At 44.8% G+C, this 21,697-nt stretch overlaps 1 protein-coding gene across 1 annotated transcript in view; it reads right to left on the minus strand.

Annotated features, from left to right (window-relative positions):
- pudp (pseudouridine 5'-phosphatase) overlaps positions 1–11,893 on the minus strand; it is a 39,108-nt gene extending 27,215 nt beyond the window's left edge. Inside the window, exons 1-3 of the mRNA XM_056301381.1 lie at positions 11,598–11,893; positions 10,060–10,278; positions 9,054–9,283 (exon numbers count right to left, since the gene is read on the minus strand). Coding sequence (XP_056157356.1) covers positions 9,054–9,283; positions 10,060–10,278; positions 11,598–11,667 — 519 coding nt within the window. The 5' untranslated portion in view covers positions 11,668–11,893. The remainder of the gene's footprint in view (positions 1–9,053; positions 9,284–10,059; positions 10,279–11,597) is intronic.
- Between the last annotated feature and the right edge of the window lie 9,804 nt (positions 11,894–21,697).

Raw genomic sequence — 21,697 nt, forward strand, 5'->3', positions numbered from 1 at the left:
TACAGCGAAAGGTGTGCACCTGTTTGTGTGTGTGTGTGTGTGTGGGGGGGGGGGGGCATCCATAGACTACCGTACACACCGCAGAGAAAGAGTGGAACATTCTTGTGCTGGATCAGAGTGGTGCAATTACTCTTTATTATCTGGATTCTTGTTTGTGTGCGGCACAAAATCCTGATCGTTTCTGAGAGCTGAAAGCTAATATAAAAAGGGAAGGGGGGGCTGAATCAGCGTTGCCTTGTTGTTGCAGCATCATTATCTGTGAAGCCAAAGCCCCTGCGGCCGAGAGGGAATTCACTGACTCTATCCAGCCTGAGAGAGAGCCGCTCCCTCTCCATCTCCAGCCTCTGCGCTGTTGTGATGCAGCAGGCTCTCCTTAATGCTTATACCCCTTAACCAGACTGCCTGCCTTCACACAGCAGCATTACGGGGTTATTTCTGCCAATGTTAAATTGCAGAAATTTTTTTTCCCCCTTAGTTGGGCTAATTAACTTCTGCGGATCGCTTCATTTTCGTCTAACTCATTCCTTCTCTGTGAAATGTAACATTAAATAATTGCCTACACTGAATCTGCCCTATAAACGTAAGCTAAATAAGAGCTGCGTAGGCTGGGTCAGCATATAAACTAAGTCTGTGTTTAATGCAGGGCTCCGGCTGGGCATCATCCAGCTGCATCGCAGAATTATTCGGCTAATTTCGTGTTCCGAGAGAAAAGTCCATGTCTTAATTGTACCTGATTCTAACATCTAGGTTATAAAGCCCTACTCTGGTGTAATGCCATGTATGATTAATGATGGAGGAAGGACCATTTCTTTCTCTTGCTCTCCCCCTATCTATGTGAACCCATGCTGCCGCTCTTTCATGTTTCATTAATCTTATTCGGGCTGCCAAGTGCACCTTTAGTAAAATCTTCTCTCTCATCAGTAGAGTTCCTTTGGACCTGGTGAAAAATGTCCCCCGCTCTCAATGGGGGGGAAGGGAGGAGAGAGAGACAGAGAGAGAGAGACAGAGAGAAGCACTTCTCCTTTGTCTTCTGGTTGCCCCGACAGACAGTTGGCTCCACATCACTCACCAGCGAGGGCGCTGAACTGTGCAGCAGTTCACACTTAAGATATGCAAGCCATTCTCTGGTGCACCCCCTGGCATTAGTCATATCATATTAGATCACATCATGCCGTGCATTCCTTTCCTGCACTGCAAATTTAGATTAAAAGAAAAAAAAAGCATCCTAAAGTATCTTAAATACACTATAGAATAATTACACAAGTCTGAGCAGCTTGCCCTCAGCAATACTTTTCATGTATAGTTGAATCTCGGTCCAGATTCGTTTGGGGGGTGGGGGGGGGTCACATCAGTATTCATTTCAAATATGATAAAACAGTTTTTAGGCATAACATTCTGTGACACACACTTATCTACATTTCACCACAGGAAGGAGAAAACGGGGTTGCTGTTGGCTGTACCCAGAGCAGGGAGCTGTTCAAGAACACTCTGATAGGGATGGACAAATTTGCCATGGAGGCAAATGAAACAAGTTTCACAGTTAAAAAAAAAATCTCACCAACAAGTAAATCAGCCAACTCTGGTTATGTTAAACTGTAATCCACCGCACAAGTAATTAACTATGACCTGCATGCAAGCCTGAAAACCTCTGCGTCGGATGATGTGTGTGTAAATGAGTAAAATATTGTTGAGCCCCGAGTCTTTGCATGTACATAAACTCAGCTGTGCACTGCGTCTGTCTGACCGGACCACGCCAAGCCCGGCGTGTGGCTGAAAACAAGCAGGTGAGTGATTTGCACATTCCGCTCATTTAGCACAAGCCCATCAAAGTGAACTCAACTGTGTGACATGGGCTGGTCTCTCTACCCATTTCTGTCACGCATCACAGCGACTAAAATAAATAAATAAATAAATAAAATATATATATATATATATATATGTGTGTATATAAATTAAAAAAATAAAAACCTCAAAAACAACACGCCTGTGAATCATTTAACCCCCGAGTCCTGATTAGAGTATGGAGAGTTGAAAACCGGCACTTGGATGCGTGTTGGATGTGTGTTATTAACACAACCTTGCTATTCCTGTAGACCCCGTTTCTGCTGATTCCCATCTGCCCACCTCTCCACACACACACACACACACACACACACGCTCACCCCACTCTCTCTCTGTCACAGAGCGGGAGCGAGAGTGACGCATCTTCATTCGTTATTCCACTGAACACTCTGTCGATTCCCTCCCTGAGCCGCAGTTTCATATCTCATCAAGAAAAATGCCGGCTCTAACCACTCCTGGCTCCAGATTTAAAAAGAAGAAGAAGAAAAAAGAAATCAGCCGCACCATGCCACAGGCAGACTTAGTATTTGAAGCGGGGATGAAAATGCAGCCTTTAAAAGCAAGAGGGGAGTGAGTACAAATTTTTCAGCTGGACACCTTTGATTTCACTGTTAAATTAGGCTGCGAGTGTCCACGCGTAGTAAAAAAATTGAAAATACCATCATTCCTCACTCCTTGGATCATCCGCTTAAACTGCGTTGTGTTTTTTCTTCTTCTTTACACTTCAGCTAGAGGTGATTTACGACTGCATGGCTCCGTAGTTTAATAATATGATGAAAGGTCCTTTAAACTTTCCATCAAGGTGAGAGGTTATCATAAAGTGACTGCTGACCCACTGCATGCTAAACACTTGCTGTTAGTTACGTAATGAAAGAGGGGGAAAAAAGTAGAAAATCGAAAGCTATCATTTTCAGCACAAAACTTTCTATTCTTACTACCGCACATATTTATTGAAAAATGCAGACCCTTAGTCCCCAGAGCTGCTGCCTGAAATAAGTAACAGAGATTTGTCCCACCGGAGGACGTTTGTGCTGCTTGATTCCCAGAGACAGATGTCTGGAGTTTTAGACAAGGGATTCGAGCTAAATGAGATCCAATCAACATAACAAACAAAGGTACAAAGCTAATGCTACATTCACTTACACCTCTAACAATGACTTAGCTTGCAAACATTTATCCAGATGCGTCCGAGTCTGCAGAATACCGCTATTCTACGGTACCGCTTTGCATTGTGGGACCCCACATTTAAGAACGACATGCATGTGTGCCTCAGTAAGCCTCCAGAGTTAAGAAAATATACTGCTGGATTTTCTGCAAACACTAAAAAATAATTACCTGGGGTGTCCGGGTGGCGTGGTGGTCTATTCCGTTGCCTACCAGCACGGGGACTGCCGGTTTGAATCCCCGTGTTACCTCCAGCTTGGTCAGGTGTCCCTACAGACACAATTGGCCGTGTCTGCGGGTGGGAAGCTGGATGTGGGTACGTGCTCTGGTCACTGCACTAACGCCTTCTCTGGTCGGTCGGGGCACCTGGAACTGGGGGAATAGTGTGATCCTCCCACGTGCTACGTTCCCCTGGTGAAACTCCTCACTGTCAGGTGAAAAGAAGCAGCTGGTGATCCCACGTGTATCGGAGGAGGCATGTGGTAAGTCTGCAGCCCTCCCCGGCTCGGCAGAGGAGGTAAAGCAGCGACCGGGATGGCTCAGAAGACTGGGGTAATTGGCCAAATACAATTGGGGAGAAAAAAGGGGGAAAATCCCCCCCCCCAAAAAAAACTAATAATAATAATTACCTGGCTTGGACAGACAACTGATCAGATCTACTGTCAAAAATCGTGGACGGCAATCACATTGATGCGACTGTTTGTGGATTCTCCTCTCTCCTGGCCTACCTGCACACTCAGGTGAATCAGATTTCCACCATGGAGCTGAAAAAAGCCAACCAAGAGGAGGATTCCTATTCATTATCTATGATCCATTAACTGCTTGATCAGCAGAACTCTTTTTTTTAAAGATGTGATTGAGCAACAGGAAAGAAGCTTCAAAAACCTTGTGGACTCTACTAACCAAAGGATGGATAATATCATGAAAGATGTGCAGGACATTAAGATCAGTTTACAATTCTCACAAAAGGATGTAGATGATCTTATCAATAGACTCTTGACCTTGCCCTCGCACTTGAGAGCATTTCAAGTGAGTCTGCATCTGTCCTAGCTGCTTTTGGCAAACTTTCTGGAAAATCAGGGTGTCTGGTGAGTAAGTCAAAGAGGAACAACACCATCACTGATGGAGTCCCTGAAGAAAGGAGTGAATAATGGCAAGTCACAGAATCCAAAGTCGAACAAAACAACTGCTGGTCGACAAATTGGAGCTTGACGCCAAATTAATCGAGGTTGAATATGTACATCACAAGGGAACATTTACAGAGCAAGCTAATATGCCAAGTTTAATTGTGATGAAGCTGCTCAGATTCAAGGATAAGGAGGAAATCCTAAAGAGAGGAAAAAACTTTAAGCCCCACCAAGATCTTCTTCAATGAAGATTTTACAGACAACGTGAGACAGAAGACAACGGAGCTGCGGCTTAAAGTTGAGGAAGCATGTGACAAGGGACAGACTGCATATCTACGATATGATCACCAACCATGCTCTTCATGAATGATGATCTGGTAATGCTCACACTTTTCCTTAGTAACTATCTCAGTACTCATTCTGTAGTGTTATGAATCAAAATAACACATCATCTCATCTCATCTCACCATTAGCTGCTTCTCCGGGGTCGGGTCGCGGTGGCAGCAAGCTACGTAGGGCACTCAAGACGTCCCTCTCCCCAGCAACGCCCTCCAGCTCCTCCTGGGGGATTCCAAGGCCTTCCCAGGCCAGATTGGACATGTAGTCCCTCCAGCGAGTTCTGGGTCTACCCGGGGTCTCCTCCCAGCTGAACGTGCCCGGAAAACCTCCAAAGGAAGGAGCCCAGGAGGCATCCTAATCAGATGCCTGAACCACCTCAACTGGCTCCTTTCGACATGAAGGAGCAGCGGCTCTACTCCCGAGCTCCCTACGGATGTCCGAGCTCCTCACTAAATCTCTAAGGCTGAGCCCAGACACCCTACGGAAGAAACTCATTTCATCTGCTTGTATCCGCGATCTCACCCTTTCGATCACTACCCAAAGCTCATGACCATAGGTGAGGACTGGAATGAAGACTGACTGGTAAATTGAGAGCTTTGCCTTCCGGCTCACACAACACATCAAACATAGTATATTCCCAAAACATCTACAGTGCATGTAATAAAAGTATAAAAAGTTCAGTACATGAATGTGGTATCTGTAAAAGTGGTTATCACCTTAAAGGTACACCTCTAAATTTTCCAAATGTAGCAGAGTGAGTTGGTAAGATGTACATCAGAGTTTCCTCTCCATGGTCTGGATAATAATTATTCAGTTTTGGTAAAAGAAGGCAAAACACAGTATTGTAACGTGCATGGATAAGTAGACACGTTGGTCCTTGACTAACGGGTCGGACCCTTTAGTCGACTGGTTAACGTTGTCGCTTGCGGAGTGGGAGATACGGGTTCACATCCCGGCTGTGGTGGTACCCGGACTGCCCCCCGAATTCGCTACAGTATGTTAAAGACAGAACTTCTATTTTTTGTCCACTAGAATCAGCGACACAAGTTCTAGATAAAATGAACATGATCCCGATTCGAATTTTCTAACCTTTTTTTGCAGATATTAAAGTCAAATTTCATAGCATTTGCAGGAAGGGGCAGGAGGTATGTTAGGGATTATGCCAGAGTGTCAGTAGATGGAAAAGAAATTTCTGAAAGTCTCTCACACTCGTTTCTTAGGCATTTTAGCTGAGAAATTAAATGGGAAAAAAATTGGTAATTATATTCATAATAAAACTGTGAAGTCATTGGGGATCATCAGCAAACTACGAAGTTTCATAAATGTCTCTTGTTTATTAAACTTTATATCATTCCGTGATGTATGCCTTTTTGACTTGTGGTAGTATTGTTTGGGCAAATACATGCACCTGCAAGATTCATAAACTTTATTTTCTGCGGAAACGATTTGTAAGATTGACAACTTTCTCAAACTCTAACAAGGCCTCTGACTCCCTGTTCAGAAAACTCAACACTGTTTCAGTATATGACACAAATATTCAACAGATATGTGTTTATATATATATAAATATATGTTCTTGCCTTGTTCCCTACCATCATCGTTCAGCAACTTCTTCAAATTTAATTCCCAAATTCATTCATATAATACTAGACGGGGTCAATCGTCTTCACCTTCCTTTATACAAAACCAAACATGGCCAGTGCTCCGTTAGATATCTTGGTACAGATATGGATCACCAAAGTATAAGTCATTTAGAGCTCGTTATCTTTGGAAAATGGTAAAAAGGAAATTTTCATCACATTTAATTCATGATGTCTAATTATTTCTTGACATATGTGTATGTGTGTGTGTGTGTGTATATATATATATATATATATATATATATATATATATATACATACGTATCTCAACATAGATACAGGATTTTTTTTTTTATACATTGCAGCATTATTTTTTTCCTTTATCTGTGTTGATATTCCGCTCCTCATTAGTTGAGCACTTATAACACCATTGACGGTTTCGGGAAAAAACCGATATATATATATATATATATATATATATATATATATATATATATATATAAAATCCAGTGAGTCAAATAAATTCTTTATGAGACTTGACTCAGTGGATTATTTTGCTCCTTATTTGTTGAGCACTTTCCCTACCATTGAGTGTTCCTTTTAATAAAGTTATGTATGTATGTGTGTGTGTGTGTATAAGCGCTATATAAAATGCAACTTGATTGATATATATATTTTTTTCTTCTTCTTCTTTTTCCCTGCATTGATGTTCATGAATTTCTTGCTTTTTTATTGGATTGTTGTCTACTGATTGGTTAGTTTTTCTGCTCATTTTGCGTGCTTCTTGTCATTTATATTTTCGGTCGCATTTTCCTAAATTATGTTAGCTCTGACAGATCTCTTATTTTTTTTCCCATTATTTGGATTCTATGCAGGCTTACATGTGTGCAAATAAATAAATTAATGCATAAATAAATAAACAGTATGGGGCCCGGGGCACACCTGGACCACTGCTTTAACTGGACAAGCAAAACTGTCAATTAAAAACCTACGGCTCGAACCCACACTTTTGAACTTAAAAAAAAAAAAGGCGATTCAGCATCATGATTACCATCACAGCCAGATTTTCAGGATCGATCGATTCACCCCCCCCCCCGAAAAAAAAAAAGCTAGCCAGGAAGGCTTTGATCCAGCACATTTACCCCAATCATGATGAATCTTGTGGGGGAGCCTAATAGGGACTAAATCTGGCCAACGTTTTACTTCTAACATTACTCAGCCTCAATAAGACTAATAACCTCAAAACCACAAAAGATCAATCAGAACTGACCTTGGATAATCTGAACCGTGTGTATATATAGTCTATGTAGGTCTTGGTTTTTTTGGGGGGGATGTCCTTGTGTCCTTTGCGTTAAGACAGAGAGATCCAGAGCACAAGAATTCCATTGTATTCCAATACACATGACATTAAACTTGAACTTTAACTCACCAAACATAGTGGACGGAAACAGGATTTGGATATTTTGGTGCCGACGCATTTCAACAAAATTAAACATTATAGACGAGAACCTGAAGATATAACCGAATTTAGTGTACAGCCCCGGGGGTTTAATGCCAATTATATAGGAGAAAAAGGAGGAGGAAAGGCAACTACAGATCTATTGATTCTGATACATTTCTAACTGTTGGTAGTGCTGACATGATTTGACAGTTGCCTATCAGCACAGACAAACAGGCTATGACACCTGTCCCCTCACCAACTCATTTTCCTATGCTATTGTCTTGAGAGAACTTGAGAGGAGCAAGAGGTAAGACATAAGCATGAACAAGAGGGAGGACAGCAGAATGATGAGGACACAAGGAGTAGAGGTGACGAAGGTGGATGAGTTTAAATGTTTGGGATCAACTAACTAAAGTAACGGGGAGTGCAGAAGAGAGGTGAAGAAGAGAGTGCAGGCTGGGTGGAGTGGGTGGAGAAGAATGTCAGGAGTGATTTGTGACAGAAGGGTACCAGCAAGAGTTAAAGGGAAGGTTTACAAGATGGTTGAGACCAGCTATGTTGTATGGTTTGGAGACAGTGGCACTGATGAAAAGACAAGGAGGCGGAGCTGGAGGTGGCAGAGTTGAAGATGCTAAGATTTTCATTGGGAGTGACAAAGAAGGACAGGATTAGGAACCAGTATATTAGAGGGACAGCTCAGGTTGGACTGTTTGGAGACAAAGCAAGAGAGACACAAGATTGAGATGGTTTGGACATTGTGGAGGAGAGATGCTGGGTATACTGGGAGAAGGATGCTGAAGATGGAGCTGCCAAGGAAGAGGAAAAGAGGAAGGCCAAAGAGGAGGTTTATGGATGTGGTGAGAGAGGAAATGTGGGTGACTGGTGTAACAGAGGAAGATGCAGAGGACAGGAAGAGATGGAAATCCGCTATGGCGACCCCTAATGGGAGCAGCCAAATGTAGTAGCAGTACTAGTAGTAGTAGATAATCTTGAGAGAACTACCAAGCGATTGTTACAGCAATGTCCTTTTCTCGAAGCTTTCAGTTTTAGTCAATGTTGGCTTTCAGCCATGTAAAAGCTAGGGAAATTGCCAATTTTCTATCATAGTGAATAAAAAGGTCACCCCACTCATTAACCTAGTATCGCTACCCAGCATGTATTGCAACAGATCCTGGAATCAGGTCAAAAGCAGGTTAATAAGTGAATACTACAGCATCAGTTCTCCCTTTGATAAAATCCCATGAAAAAAAATTAATCAACTTGATTTACATTTATCATAAACAGAATAATGATCTAACTTAGACAAACAGATTGTATTACCATTCCACACATTACAATACCCCAAACTGATGGTCGAAGTCGACAATTAAAAGCGACTGCTCGGACCTGTATGAGTAGAAATTTCTATTTTGTCTTTCTACGTGCTCATTTTTAAATTGCATTTGCCATATGCTTTTGGTAATCTGTGAAGCACTTTGTGACAAACTTGTTTTTTTCTAAAATCCCTTCATGAATAAATTTGACTTGCCAACTGATGCATCGCTAATCTCCACTTCTTACCATCTCTGGGGAGGCCGGAGGGTCAAACCTACTGGCACAGATCAGGAAAGAGTCCGGCTGGGGCTTGCTGTTCTTCACTTCCGGGTCGTCGCCGAGGACGATGTGGCTGAACAGGTCAAAGAAGGCTTTGTGGCGACCCGTCTTCATTTCGAACATCTGGCCCGCCGAGCTGGTGGCCACTGCCATCGGGACCTTGTGCTTTCGCAGGTGACTGACCAGTTTTTCCACGCCTGGTGGCACACATACGTTGAGGTAACACACACACACACACACACACACACACACACACACACACACACACACACACACACACACACACACACACACATATATATATATTATACCCACCCATAAAAAACACAGACCCAGATGCCGAGGCATAACATAACACATGCATATAATAAACCATTCATCCATCCATTATCCAAGCTGCTTATCCCAATCGGGGTCGCAGGATGCTGGAGCCTATCCCAGCAGTCATTGGGCAGCAGGCCAGGGGACAACCTGGACAGGCTGCCAGTCCATCACAGGGCCGACACATTCACACCTAGGGACAATTTAGTATGGCCCATTCACCTGACCTACACGTCTTTGGCCTGTGGGAATAAACCAGAGCACCCAGAGGAAACCCACGCAGACACGGGGAGAACATGCAAACTCCACACAGAGGATGACCCAGGACAACCCTCAAGGGTGGATAACCTGGGGCTTGAACCCAGGAGCTTCTTGCTGTGAGGCAACAGCGCTAACCACTGTGCCACCCCATAATAAACCCAATGGAAAAAATAAGATTCCCTCAGATGTAACAGGGAACAGCAGGCCTACTAAGGGTGAATACATTCTCATTATTGGAGAACAAACCCAGTCATTAATACAAAAACCATTGACTTGTATAAGCGAGTTTACACGTGCATGAGCAGCATTGTGTTTGTAGGCGTTACCCACAGTTTAGTGAGCCTAACGTGACATTTACAGAAATTAATACACAGAAATCAAGCACACCTACCTGGCATCAGTTCGGCAGAGGGAAATATCCTCTCTTGTATTCGTCTGCTTTCAGCAAGGAGTTCTTCAGCTGTCATTGGTAGCTCAAGGGCGTCACAAATAATCTGGGAAGCCTCTATAGCCTTTTTACCCATCACTGATGACTTCACGTCCCACGTGTATTGTTTTCCGAAGCGGTCACATATTTCCTGAAAGGAAACGGTGTACAGCCGTTCTGTATCTAGAATAAGAAAACACTGTAGGAATTAGAACCTGGAATCAAAAAGGATGCACCCATTAAGCTATCATTTCTGATAAAACAGTGGCTCTCAATCAGGTCTCCAGGTTCCACCAGCACTGTTGGTTTTCTATACTGATGAACCAAAACATTATCACCACTCGCAGGTGGACTGAATAACATGGATCATCTCCAAACAAGGGCACATGTAAAGGTCTGGATAGATGGTATGCGAATAATCAGTTCTCGTAGTCGACGTGTTGGATGCAGGAGAAATGGGCAGGAGTAAAGACCTGAGAGACTTTGACAAGGGCCAAATTGTTATGGCCCGATGACGCGTTCAGAGCATCTCTGAAACAGCAAGGCCGCAAACCAGCGACAGGGTGTTGGGTGTCCAAGGCTCGTGAATGGGTTAAGGCAATGAAGGCTATCCTGTCTGGTCCAGACAGACAGGAGGTCCACTGTGCCACAAGCCACAGAAAATTTTATGGATGGTTACGGGAGGAAATGTGTCACAACACAGAGTGCGTCGCACCCTGCTCCACATGGGGCTATGTAGCTGCAGACCAGTCAAAGTGCCATGATGGCCCCTGTCCACCGTTGAAAGCGCTTACAATGGGCACACCAGCGTCGAAACTGGACCTTGGAGCAGTGGAAGAAGGTCACCTGGTGCCATGAGTCCCGATTCCTTGTATTCTGCCAGGTGGTTCATCACATTCACCTGTTGTTCCGATTATTCCAGCCTCCAATCAGGGAGGTTTAACGCCCGGAACAACAGGTGACTCTAATAAACTACCTGGCAGAACAGAATAACGCCATGTGCTGTCAGTATGGGAGGACCTAAGTGAGAACCACTGTCATTAAGTATTAAAATTACATCTGATCGGAGATTGCAACAAAAATCAAACATGTAAATATTTGATGTACCAAAAAGCAATAGCTTTCATACTACAATAACATCAATGAAATGTTTAAGAAACGACCATTAGCAATGGGCATGCGAGTACCAAGCAGGAAGCGATTTCCTCTTTAACGTTACACCGCTCTCTATAATGCCCCCTATCGGACGGCGCACGCCAACAACCCAAGCCGTTAATTGCAAGTACTTCAATGGACGCCAACATATATTAGAGGCAGACGTGACCCCAAAGTGCACGTCTAATACAAACCACGCGAAACCAGCCGATGACAAAGTTTAGCTGTCGACACCAGTTTGCGCTAGCTAGTAACTGTGACTGACATGACAAACTCGGCTTTTCCAACAAAATCGACAAACGTCAGCTTAGTTGCGGCGATATTTGATGTATAGCGGATGTTATAACCTAATAGTAATCCGTCCATGTCGAAAAGCACATGGCTCACGGGTTGGTGCGTCTTGCTCGGCAGAGACATGTTCACGTTGGTCGCCGGCCGGAGAACTCGCTGCGAATCGGGACAACCAAAAACGAACACCGTCAAATCGGGGGCGCGCCTAAAAGTTACGCTAACGATGTGCGTTATCCGGCGATGTCTACTGATGTTTGAACCGCTTAATATTTCCAGGAAGAATATCCCGTGATTAAGACGGCAGACTCAGTATAAACTAAAGTGAAACGTCTAAAAGGTGCCGCGGGTGAGCTTTTTGGTCGTCCGGTTACACAGGCTCATGGGAAATGAAGTCATTTAGTCCACACACACCGGAGAGACACGAGCTACATGGTCTGAAGTGGCACTGCCGCAAATGTCTGTGCTCTTTATTGTGCACGACACCTTCTGACACCTTGACATACATGCTATATTACCACAAAAGAACAAGATGGGATATGACATGACGTGATTATGTAAACAAGGTATTTTTTCCGCGTGTAGATTGTAATGACCAAATCTGAGACAACGAAATCAGCCACGTCAGCCTAACAAGTGTACACGTCTGTGACATGGCCAGTCTCTCAGTTTGCAAGCCAGAAAAGAAGCCGCCTGGCACACAATGGGTTATGGGCTTATCCTTGAAAATCTTTAGACTTTGTACATGTAGATGTGTGTATAGCCGCCCCTTAAATGGAGTATCTAGAGGGTGTGTGTGTGTGTGTGTGTGTGTGTGTGTGTGTGTGTGTGTGTGTCTGCCCTGTAAATTAAGTATCTAGAAGGCGTGTGTGTGTGTGAGACAGACAGACAGGAAGACAGACAGACAGACAGAGAGAATGAGTTGATGTTTGTGTATATGTGTGTGTCTGTGTGTATATCTGCCCCGTAAATGGAGTATGTAGAAGGTGTGTGTGTGTGTGTGTGTGTGTGTGTGTGTGTGTGTGTGTGTGTGTGTGTGTGTGTGTATCTGCCCCGTAAATGGAGTATCTAGAAGGTGTGTGTGTGTGAGAGAGAGAGACAGACAGACAGACAGACAGAAATAGTTGTGTGTGTGTGTGTGTGTGTGTGTGTGTGTGTGTGTGTGTGTGTGTGTGTGTGTGTGTGTGTGTGTGTGTGTGTGTGTGTGCCCCCTTAAATGGGGCATCTAGAAGGTGCAAGGCACACTGCTTTAAGCTTGTCAGAACCTGCAACGCTGTTGGGTTTTTCCATGGTCAACAAAGCCCCATATTTACCTGCAACAGCAGGCCAGTGGTGCAAAACGTCTCATTGACAGAGAAGGTCAAAGGAGGCTGCTGAATTTTGCGGAACAACAGCAGGTCTACATTTGGTCGTCTGACAGTTCAAATATGACTGCCAGTTTTAGATGACGGCCAAAAGATCCATAAAAGACTAAATGGTAAATGGACTGCATTTATACAGTGCTTTTCTAGTCCGACCACTTAAAGCACTTTACAGCGTATGCCTCACCTTCACCCATTCACACACTGATGGAGGAAGCTGCCATGCAAGGTGCCAGCCTGCTCATCAGGAGCAGTTAAAGGTTCAGTGTCTTGTTCAAGAACACTTCGACACGCTCTCGGCAGGAGCCGGGGATCGAACCAGCGACCTTCCGATTACTAGACAACCCGTGCTACCTCCTCAGCCATGCCGCCCCATGCTGAATAAACAGCACTACTTGTCGCACCTTGACATAAATGGGGTATGGAAGCCAAGGACTTCCTGAATCCCACTTCTTTCAGCCAAAAAAACAAAACAAAAACAAGAAACAAGAAACGGTGGTTGGAGGGAGCCATGCAGCAAAATCACTGACCACTGGAAGAGGAAAAAAGCTGCCTAACCTGATGAATCCCAGTAACTACCATCTTTGATGCTTGATGAGAGCACTGAGGTGTGGAGAAGACACCGTGTACCATCGACCCACCTGTCAACATGACAGGCTGGTGCTGGTGGCGTGATGGTGTGAGGTGGCATTTTCACAGCACACACTGGCTTTGACAGAAGACGAGCGGCATTTTGCATTATGGATGCCATCACTACTGATCAGGCACATCCCTTCATGGCAGCGGTTTATCCACACCCAAACTGACCAGCTGGAAATCTTTGGGACGAGACGAAACGGGTTTTTTCGAGAGCCACTTCCGGTCAAGTCAGCACGACTGCACGAAGCCCTGGAGTCAGCGAGGGCCTCCATCCCCGCGGACCGCTTTAAAAATCTCGCCGCGTTCGCACCCTGAGGAACTGAGGCTGTTCCGACGAAACGAGTTGCAACACCACATCGAGAAGTCGGTCTCGATGTTCTGTCCACTCATTATACTGAGTCGCTGCATTCCCACAGCTTTTCAACATCCTCCCAGGGCTGGGAACTTCCAAAACTAGCGGCCTTACTTATAAGCCCACAAGATAACAAACCTAATTTTTACTATGTTAAAATCCTGTCTGTGTTTCCCGTGTACTCTTGAGCATGTCACTGAGATGGGATGTTGCAAATTATCAACAAAAGACTGCTCAAAACCACTGCTGCCACCGGTGCCTTATTTTTTTTCTTTCTGGAATAATTGGAATCTGGACGTTAACAGAGTTGGTCTTGTTAGTGTGAAAGAGATGTCAGGGGAACGAGCGAGCTCTCCAACCTGGGCGGTTTAATGAGCCTATGGATTTCAGGTTTAATTGGGGGACGGTGAGAGTGAAACACAGGCTTCCAGTACTGTCATGTGCATTGTGCCAAACTGCATTGCTTAGGGAATCGCTCAGACTGCCTGCAACACCAAGTAGAAACAAAAGCCTAATGTCTTTCCTCACCTGCAAAATAGAAGGAAACAAGTCACTGATAGAAGACTTGTTGCAAATTTGTTGTTGTTTTTTTATGCTAAGGAGGGGTGGGAGGGGTTGAGTTCACAAATGTTAAGTATACTCATTTAATTTCACTGAGCTCTTACCCATAGAGGCAGAAAAAAGGCAGGAGCATCATCCTGATGATGCCTCCAATCTCCCAGATAGACACAACGAGCGAAGATGACAGTCTGGGAGGAGTGGTGTGAGGTAGTTGTGAAGCTAGCCTGGAGCGAAACCGGTTAGCGTCAAACACTGTGTCTGCAGATATAAATAATAAAGTGTTCGCATCAGGACCAGAGATGGAGTTTTGCTTTCGGCTCAGAGTCGGGGAAACCACAAAGCTCCCCCGTCAGATCTGAAACGGTGCGAAGTGTTTGGATTTCAAAGCTACAATCCTGAAGATTTACACACAAACAAACGCTAATGTTGATGCTTTCTAATGCTGCCGTATTTAAGATGATGCTTCATGCGCAAATAACCAAATGATGAATGCTTTTGTAGGCGGTAATTGTAGTGATTGTTGACGGGTAAGGACTTTACCGGGAAAAATACATGCGGTGCGAAGCATTTTACAGCTTCAGCATTTCTGTATTTAGCGATGATGCTGACATAAAAGCACTGGCTGGATTGTGTTTAACTGCAAACGGGTTTCTGGGATTTGGAGGGGTCAAACACCAATGTTATTTCTAGTCTCATCGTAGGCAACAATAAATGAAATACAATGGACAGTCTTCAGTACTGAATGATGGGATTAAAGACATTAATATATTAGCTGCAGAACCTTTTTAACAATGGAACCATGATCAAAAATGCCGACATGTTCAAATATATACATTGTGTGTGTGTAGTGTATACATAGATAGATGGCTGGATGGCTGGACAGATTGATAGATAGAAAGATAGATATCAAGTGTACTTAATGCTGTTTCTTGAAGTTTCTTTACTCTGAGATCTTAAAAAATTGTAAAGCAAAGGCAATGAGCCAAAAAAGAAATAAGGAAATACATCCACATTAGGCAATACGACTGATGAGACTGATGACGAGACTGATGATGAGACTGATGACAAGATGGATGACGAAACTAATGATGAAACTGATGATGAAACTAATGATGAGACTGACAAGACTGATGATGAGACTGGTGACGAGACTGACAAGACTGATGACGAGACTGATGACAAGACTGACGGTGAGACTGATGATGAGAGTGATGATGAGCCTGACAATAAGACTGATGATGAGACTGATAATGAGAGTAATGATGAGATTGACGACTGATTGTGAGACTAATGATGAGACAAAATGCAGATTAAGTACTGGAAAATATTGCGTGGGGAATTATACCCCCGTGCACATACATAACAAGGAAGCTTAAGGCAATGCATTTGTGTGATTCATGAAAAAAAAACAGGGTTGTTTTTTATGTTTTATTATTAAAACATGAACAGTATACATTCATATAGACAGGAAACATTCAAGCAGGCTTTTAGGCTATGAAGCCTGTTATTTCTCATAACGTCTAAGAACAGGACAGAGGTATCCCCACCACCACCCCTGGAAAATCACATCCATGTCTTAGCCATATAAACCACAGGAAGGACACTGATAAATAGGAATTACACACCTGCCCTTATCTGATACTCATCACTAATGTAGTACATAGGTATCCAATCCAAGCTTTTCTTCATGCGGGACAAATGGCTCCGCCTTGCCATCTACAGTTCAATGCACTGAATGGGGGAAACATCTGCAACATTCAGTGCAAAAAAAAAAGAAGCTTGTTGAGCCAAAGCTAACATGCTGTATCATAGCGAAATGGAGTGGTCATTTCAAAAATATTAAGTCTTTTTTATTGTTAATAATTTATTGTCTCAGAGTTTGCATTGCTGCACCGCGGTGGAGTAACTCCTGCTGTTAATGGCTTGTAGGCTGCATTGTTGAAGGTAATGCAGTAGGAAAACGCCCATAACTGACAGTAGAAAACAACTTTCCGCTTTTGGTGTGGGAAGATGGCGGCGCAAATTCACATTTGCGGTGGCCTCACCCAGTATCGTCCACGCAGTGTCTTTTTGTCCATGTCTGCGTCTAAGTTTGTCTTTGTTTGAAGGCTGAGAGAGCTGGTGCTGGATCGACTGGGACAGCTGGGTCTGCTGCGTCCTGTTGGCCCAGGGACCACGGCCCTGCCCGGAGCTGTGCCCGAAGAGGAAACACCGAGGGTGGTCTGACAGGATGCGGAAGCAGGGGAGGCTAAGCTAAGTGCTAGCCCATGCAGACCAGCAGTTCTGATAACACCGAGGGCAGTCTGGCGGCGGCCTCACCTAGCCTTGACTGTGTTTTTAGTGTTGTCGTATGGAGTGCAGGAAGGTTTGTCAAAGGTGTCTGGCTGAGGGGTGTCCAGGTAGCATAATGGTCTATTCCGTTGCCTACCAACACGGGGATTGCCAGTTTGAATCCCCATGTTACCTCCACTTGGTCGGGCGTCCATACAGACACAATTGGCCGTGTCTGCAGGTGGGAAGCCAGATGTGGGTATGTTTCCTGGTCGCTGAACTAGCACCTCCTCTGGTCGGTCGGAGCGCCTGTTCAGGGGGGGAGGGGGAACTGGGGGGAATAGCGTGAGCCTCCCACGTGCTACGCCCCCCCCGGTGAAACCCCTCACTGTCAGGTGAAAAGAAGCAGCTGGCGACCCCACATGTATCGGAGGAGGCATGTGGTAGTCTGCAGTCCACCCCGGATTGGCAGAGGGGGTGGAGCAGCAACCGGGACAGCTCAGAAAAGTGAGGTAATTGGCCAAAAATACAATTGATGAGAAAAAGGGAGGAACCCCCCCCCCCCAAAATGGTGTCTGGCTGGGAGAGCTAGCGTTGGATCAGCTGGGCAACCTGGTCTGCTGCATCTGGTGGGCCCAAGGACCATGGCCCTGCCCAGAGCTGCGCCCAAAGAGGAAACACCGAGGGTAGTCTGACAGGATGAGGAAGCGGGGCAGGCTAAGCTAACTGCTAGACCATGCAGACCGGCAGTTCCAACAGTCCTCCTGGCTGGACAGTATTTTTTTTTTTAGCTTGGATATATGTGTTCGTTTGGATATATGTGTTCTTGCAGTTCTTTGTGTTTCACTTCTGTGGGCTGGGGAAACGATGTTTCGTTTTGTTTCGTGTGTGCAAGTGCATGAAATGAAATGACAAAGTGCTCCTGATCCCTGAACTGTACATTTCTAAGATGACAACTCCACCTGGCTACGATAGACTGCTGTAGCATCATGTTAGCTTTGGGTGAACCGCGGAGTGTGTCTTCTTGATGCTGAATAACCATCATGGATTCGTTCCCCATTGTTTGCACTGAACTGTGGATGGCAAGCTGGAGTTGTGTGTCCAGTATGAAGAAAACGATGGATGATTGTCAAAATGAAACATACATGAGTACAATTTAGAGACAGACTTCAAAAAAGTGTGTTCTACTCCTTTAAGAAGTCCATTCCCAGTCTCATTTATACTGGAATCAAACAGCTAGGGAGCTAATGTTTTCCACTCTTCTCAGCATGAGTGTTGATGGGCTCATTAAACTTCAGGTCTCCACGATATCTGTATTCACTTTGATTTTTTTTCCCTTTAAAAAGGATTCTTTAGATCAATACCTCTCGTCTCCATTACTACAACATCATTAGAAATCTGTTTGATAAATCACATCTGCTTATGACAGCCATCCAGCCAGAATATACTTTAAAGTCAACACCGTCCCATCAGGAGTCGATATAGTCATTTGTGATTCTCCTCCGGTTCATCCTTTGATTTCCGACCGTGACACTTCCACAGAGGGGGACGGGCCCTAAAGCAATCAACACACACCACTATTTACATTGTGATGATAAGCTCGTTTACTCTGCGCGGCTGATCAGTATCGCCCTCAGCCACAATTCCCCGGCCAACCATTTGTCCTGGGTGAGATATCGGCAATCACCATTTTAAATGAGGAAAAGTGATATGAAATGCAAATTCAGCAACTAAGATCAATACTGTTTGCCCCAGGGATGGGGAGTGAAGCAGGGCGCCACCAGTGGGCCTACACGCTGGTGTCCTTGAGCGCTCGGTGAGAGGCGTGACATTAAAGTACAAAAGAGAGGGAAAAAAATCCCATCGCTCACAGATGAAGTGTCGTTTCTCGTGTATTTCCTGCAGCCATCCCTTCAGTGCATCCTATTGAACGGATTAAACAGGGACTCTGCTATGTTTATTGATGCTCTTAATAGACTGATGACGTCCGTACAACACAAGTGGACGAACACACACACACACACACAAATTTTTGCACTTATATCTTCTTGAGGGCCCCTCATTGGGTACACTCATTCCCTAGCCCCCTTAACCCTAACCTTAACTATCAGAACTACACCAACCAGCCAAAACATTAAAACCACTGACAGGTACGTGAATAACATTGGTTATCTCGTTGCAATGGCACCTGTCAAGGAGGGGATATACTAGGCAGCAAGTGAACAGTCAGTTCTTGAAGTTGATGTGCTGGAAGCAGGAAAAATGGGCAAGTGTAAGGATCTGAGCGACTCTGACAAAGGCCAAATTGTGATGGCTAGACGACTGGGTCAGAGCATCTCCAAAATGGCAGGTCTTGTGAGGTGTTCTAAATATGCAGTGGTCAGTACCTCCCAAATGTGGTCCAAGGAAGGACAACCGGTGAACCGATGACAGGGTCATGGGCGCCAAAGGCTCATTAATACGTGTGGGGAGCGAAGGCTAGCCCATCTGGTCTGATCCCACAGAAGAGCTACTGTAGCTCAAATTGCTGAAAAAGTTAATGCTGGCTATGGTAGGCAGGTGTCACAACACACAGTGCATCACAGCTTGCTGTGTATGTGGCTGCGTAGCTGCAGACTGGTTAGAGTGCCCATGATGACCCCTGTCCACCGCCAAAAGCTCCTACAATGGGCATGTGAGCATCAGAACTGGACCATGGAGCAATGGAAGAAGGTGGTCTGGTCTGATGAGTCACGTTTTCTTTTACATCATGTGGCTGGCCGGGTGTATGTGCGCCATTTACCTAGGGAAGAGATGGCACCAGGACGCACTATGGGAAGAAGGCAAGCCGGTGGAGGCAGGGTTCTGCTCTGGGCAATGTTCTGCTGGGAAACCCTGGGTCCTGGCATTCATGTGGATGTTACTTTGACATGTACCACCTACCTAAACATTGTTGTAGACCAAGTACAGCCCTTCATGGCAATGGTATTCCCTGATGGCAGTGGTCTCAGGTGGTTTTAATGTTTTGGCTGATCGGTGTATATGCCTTACCCTAAACTTAACCTTATCCTTATGCTAACTTTAACCCTAAACCGAAGTCCTAACCCTGAAATAGACCCTTTAAGAAGTGACGACCGGCCAAAATGTCTTCACTTTGCAAAAATGTCTGATGGTTAAAAACTCAAAGTGATCCCCACAAGTACACCCCCACCCCCCCCTCCCACACACACACATCCGCTCCTTCCCTTTCCCGATTATTCTCCTCAAGATGCTGACAAACAAGACATGAGGAACCATTTCCAGCTTTTTCTAATTTTATTTTATTTTTTAGGAGGGCTCTTAACATGATGGATATGTCCTGGAACGGGGAATAGGTTAGTGCTGCTATCTTTTTTTTTTAATCATCCAACAAAACGCCACATCCCTCTCGAACGGGTACAAATTATTCAACTTCAGCACACCTCATGCAGCAGGACGGCGAGAGTGATGATGATGATGACGGTGATGAGGATTATGGGATCGACGGCAACAGCAGCGACTAGTGAACACCGCCCTCCCCGCCTGCCAGGGCTATGGTCCAATTACTCACAGGGAGGCTGTATGCACTTGAAAGTGGAGTGGGTTGTAAAGCGGTTTCCCCTCGTTGATGATGATGGCAATTATAGCCCTCATTTGGAGGCATCTCGATTTTCAATTATAAGGTGTGATTACAGGATGAGTGAGTTTGTGTGAAGAAGTTTATATTTTGATCCTCGGAAGTAGTTAAATTACTGAGTGGATCACTTACCTAAAATGTATTTTGCTTTCTATGTAAATGGCACTACACACACACCATATTGCCCTGCTTTCTTGATTGTTTTGGGGGCCTACTCTACTCCAACAGCAGGGACATTTTGCTTCATCTGGAGGTCCCTTCCAGGTGGAGGTCAACAGATGGAGACCTATTACAAGTTAAGCCATGACCCCCTTGTACCATTGAGGCCATCCTAGGTGTTTACTGTGAGTCACATTTTGCAACGGGAAAACGGTGACAATCTCAAAACCCTTGCCAGACTGTGGGTTTGGTTTAATGACGGATCTATGAGCGATGGCAGCCGACGGCACGCAGGGGTTAAAGTGGGATTTGGTAAGTGGGGGATCTCTGTATTGGAGAGGTGGGAAAAAGTGCAGGAGTGATAGGTAGCTAGCTAACGTTAGGCTAGCTAACCACTGGTCCAGTAGTCCCGACGTTAGCATTGTTAGCTAATAATAGCTACCGGTAGCTAACGTTTGCTAGCTAGTTAGTCATTTGAATGAAAATATTGCATGGCCAGAGCTAAGGTTGGACAAACATAACTAGCTAGCTACCGGTAACGTTACCGGACGCTACCGATAGTTAGCTTGCCTAGCAGCATTCAAACAACTAGCCAGCAACGTCAGCAACTAGCTAGCAACGTTACCGGGTGGAAGATAGCTAGTTAGCTAGTTAGCTAACGTTACGTTCGCTAACGTTAGTTGCTTGAATGAAAACCACAGCAGAGCTAGACAAAACTATTGGAAATACTATTGGAAATACACTGAAGATACTCACTCTTTGTGCCCCCCAATCCAAGATAATAGCGCAGGTAGCAGGTTGACGCTCTCCCGAGTCTCGTCTGCCTGGTGCGGTGAACTGACCCTGACCCGTGAGCGTGAAGCCAGCCTCTTTTGATGTCAAGTCTGGTAAGCCACACAGCAGGCAGGTGCGGGTCACGTGAGGACGCGACGTCGTTCAAACTTTTAGAAAAAGTAAAGTAGTATAAAAATAGAAGAACGACTTTATTTGCGATTTATTTTGTAATGCTTGTGAATTGGCTGCATCATGTTTTTTTTTTAAATTTTACTGTGACAAAAAGTTTGAAATTATTCCTGTCTACAGAGTGCCGCCGGATCTCAGCTCCGGTTGACTCGGGGGAGGAGGAGGGGAAGTGCCGGTGTCGGGATCCGGGGAGCTCCGGCCCACTTTAATCACTGACGG

Source organism: Lampris incognitus, chromosome 21, assembly GCF_029633865.1.
Source record: "Lampris incognitus isolate fLamInc1 chromosome 21, fLamInc1.hap2, whole genome shotgun sequence".
Classification (NCBI taxonomy): domain Eukaryota; kingdom Metazoa; phylum Chordata; class Actinopteri; order Lampriformes; family Lampridae; genus Lampris; species Lampris incognitus.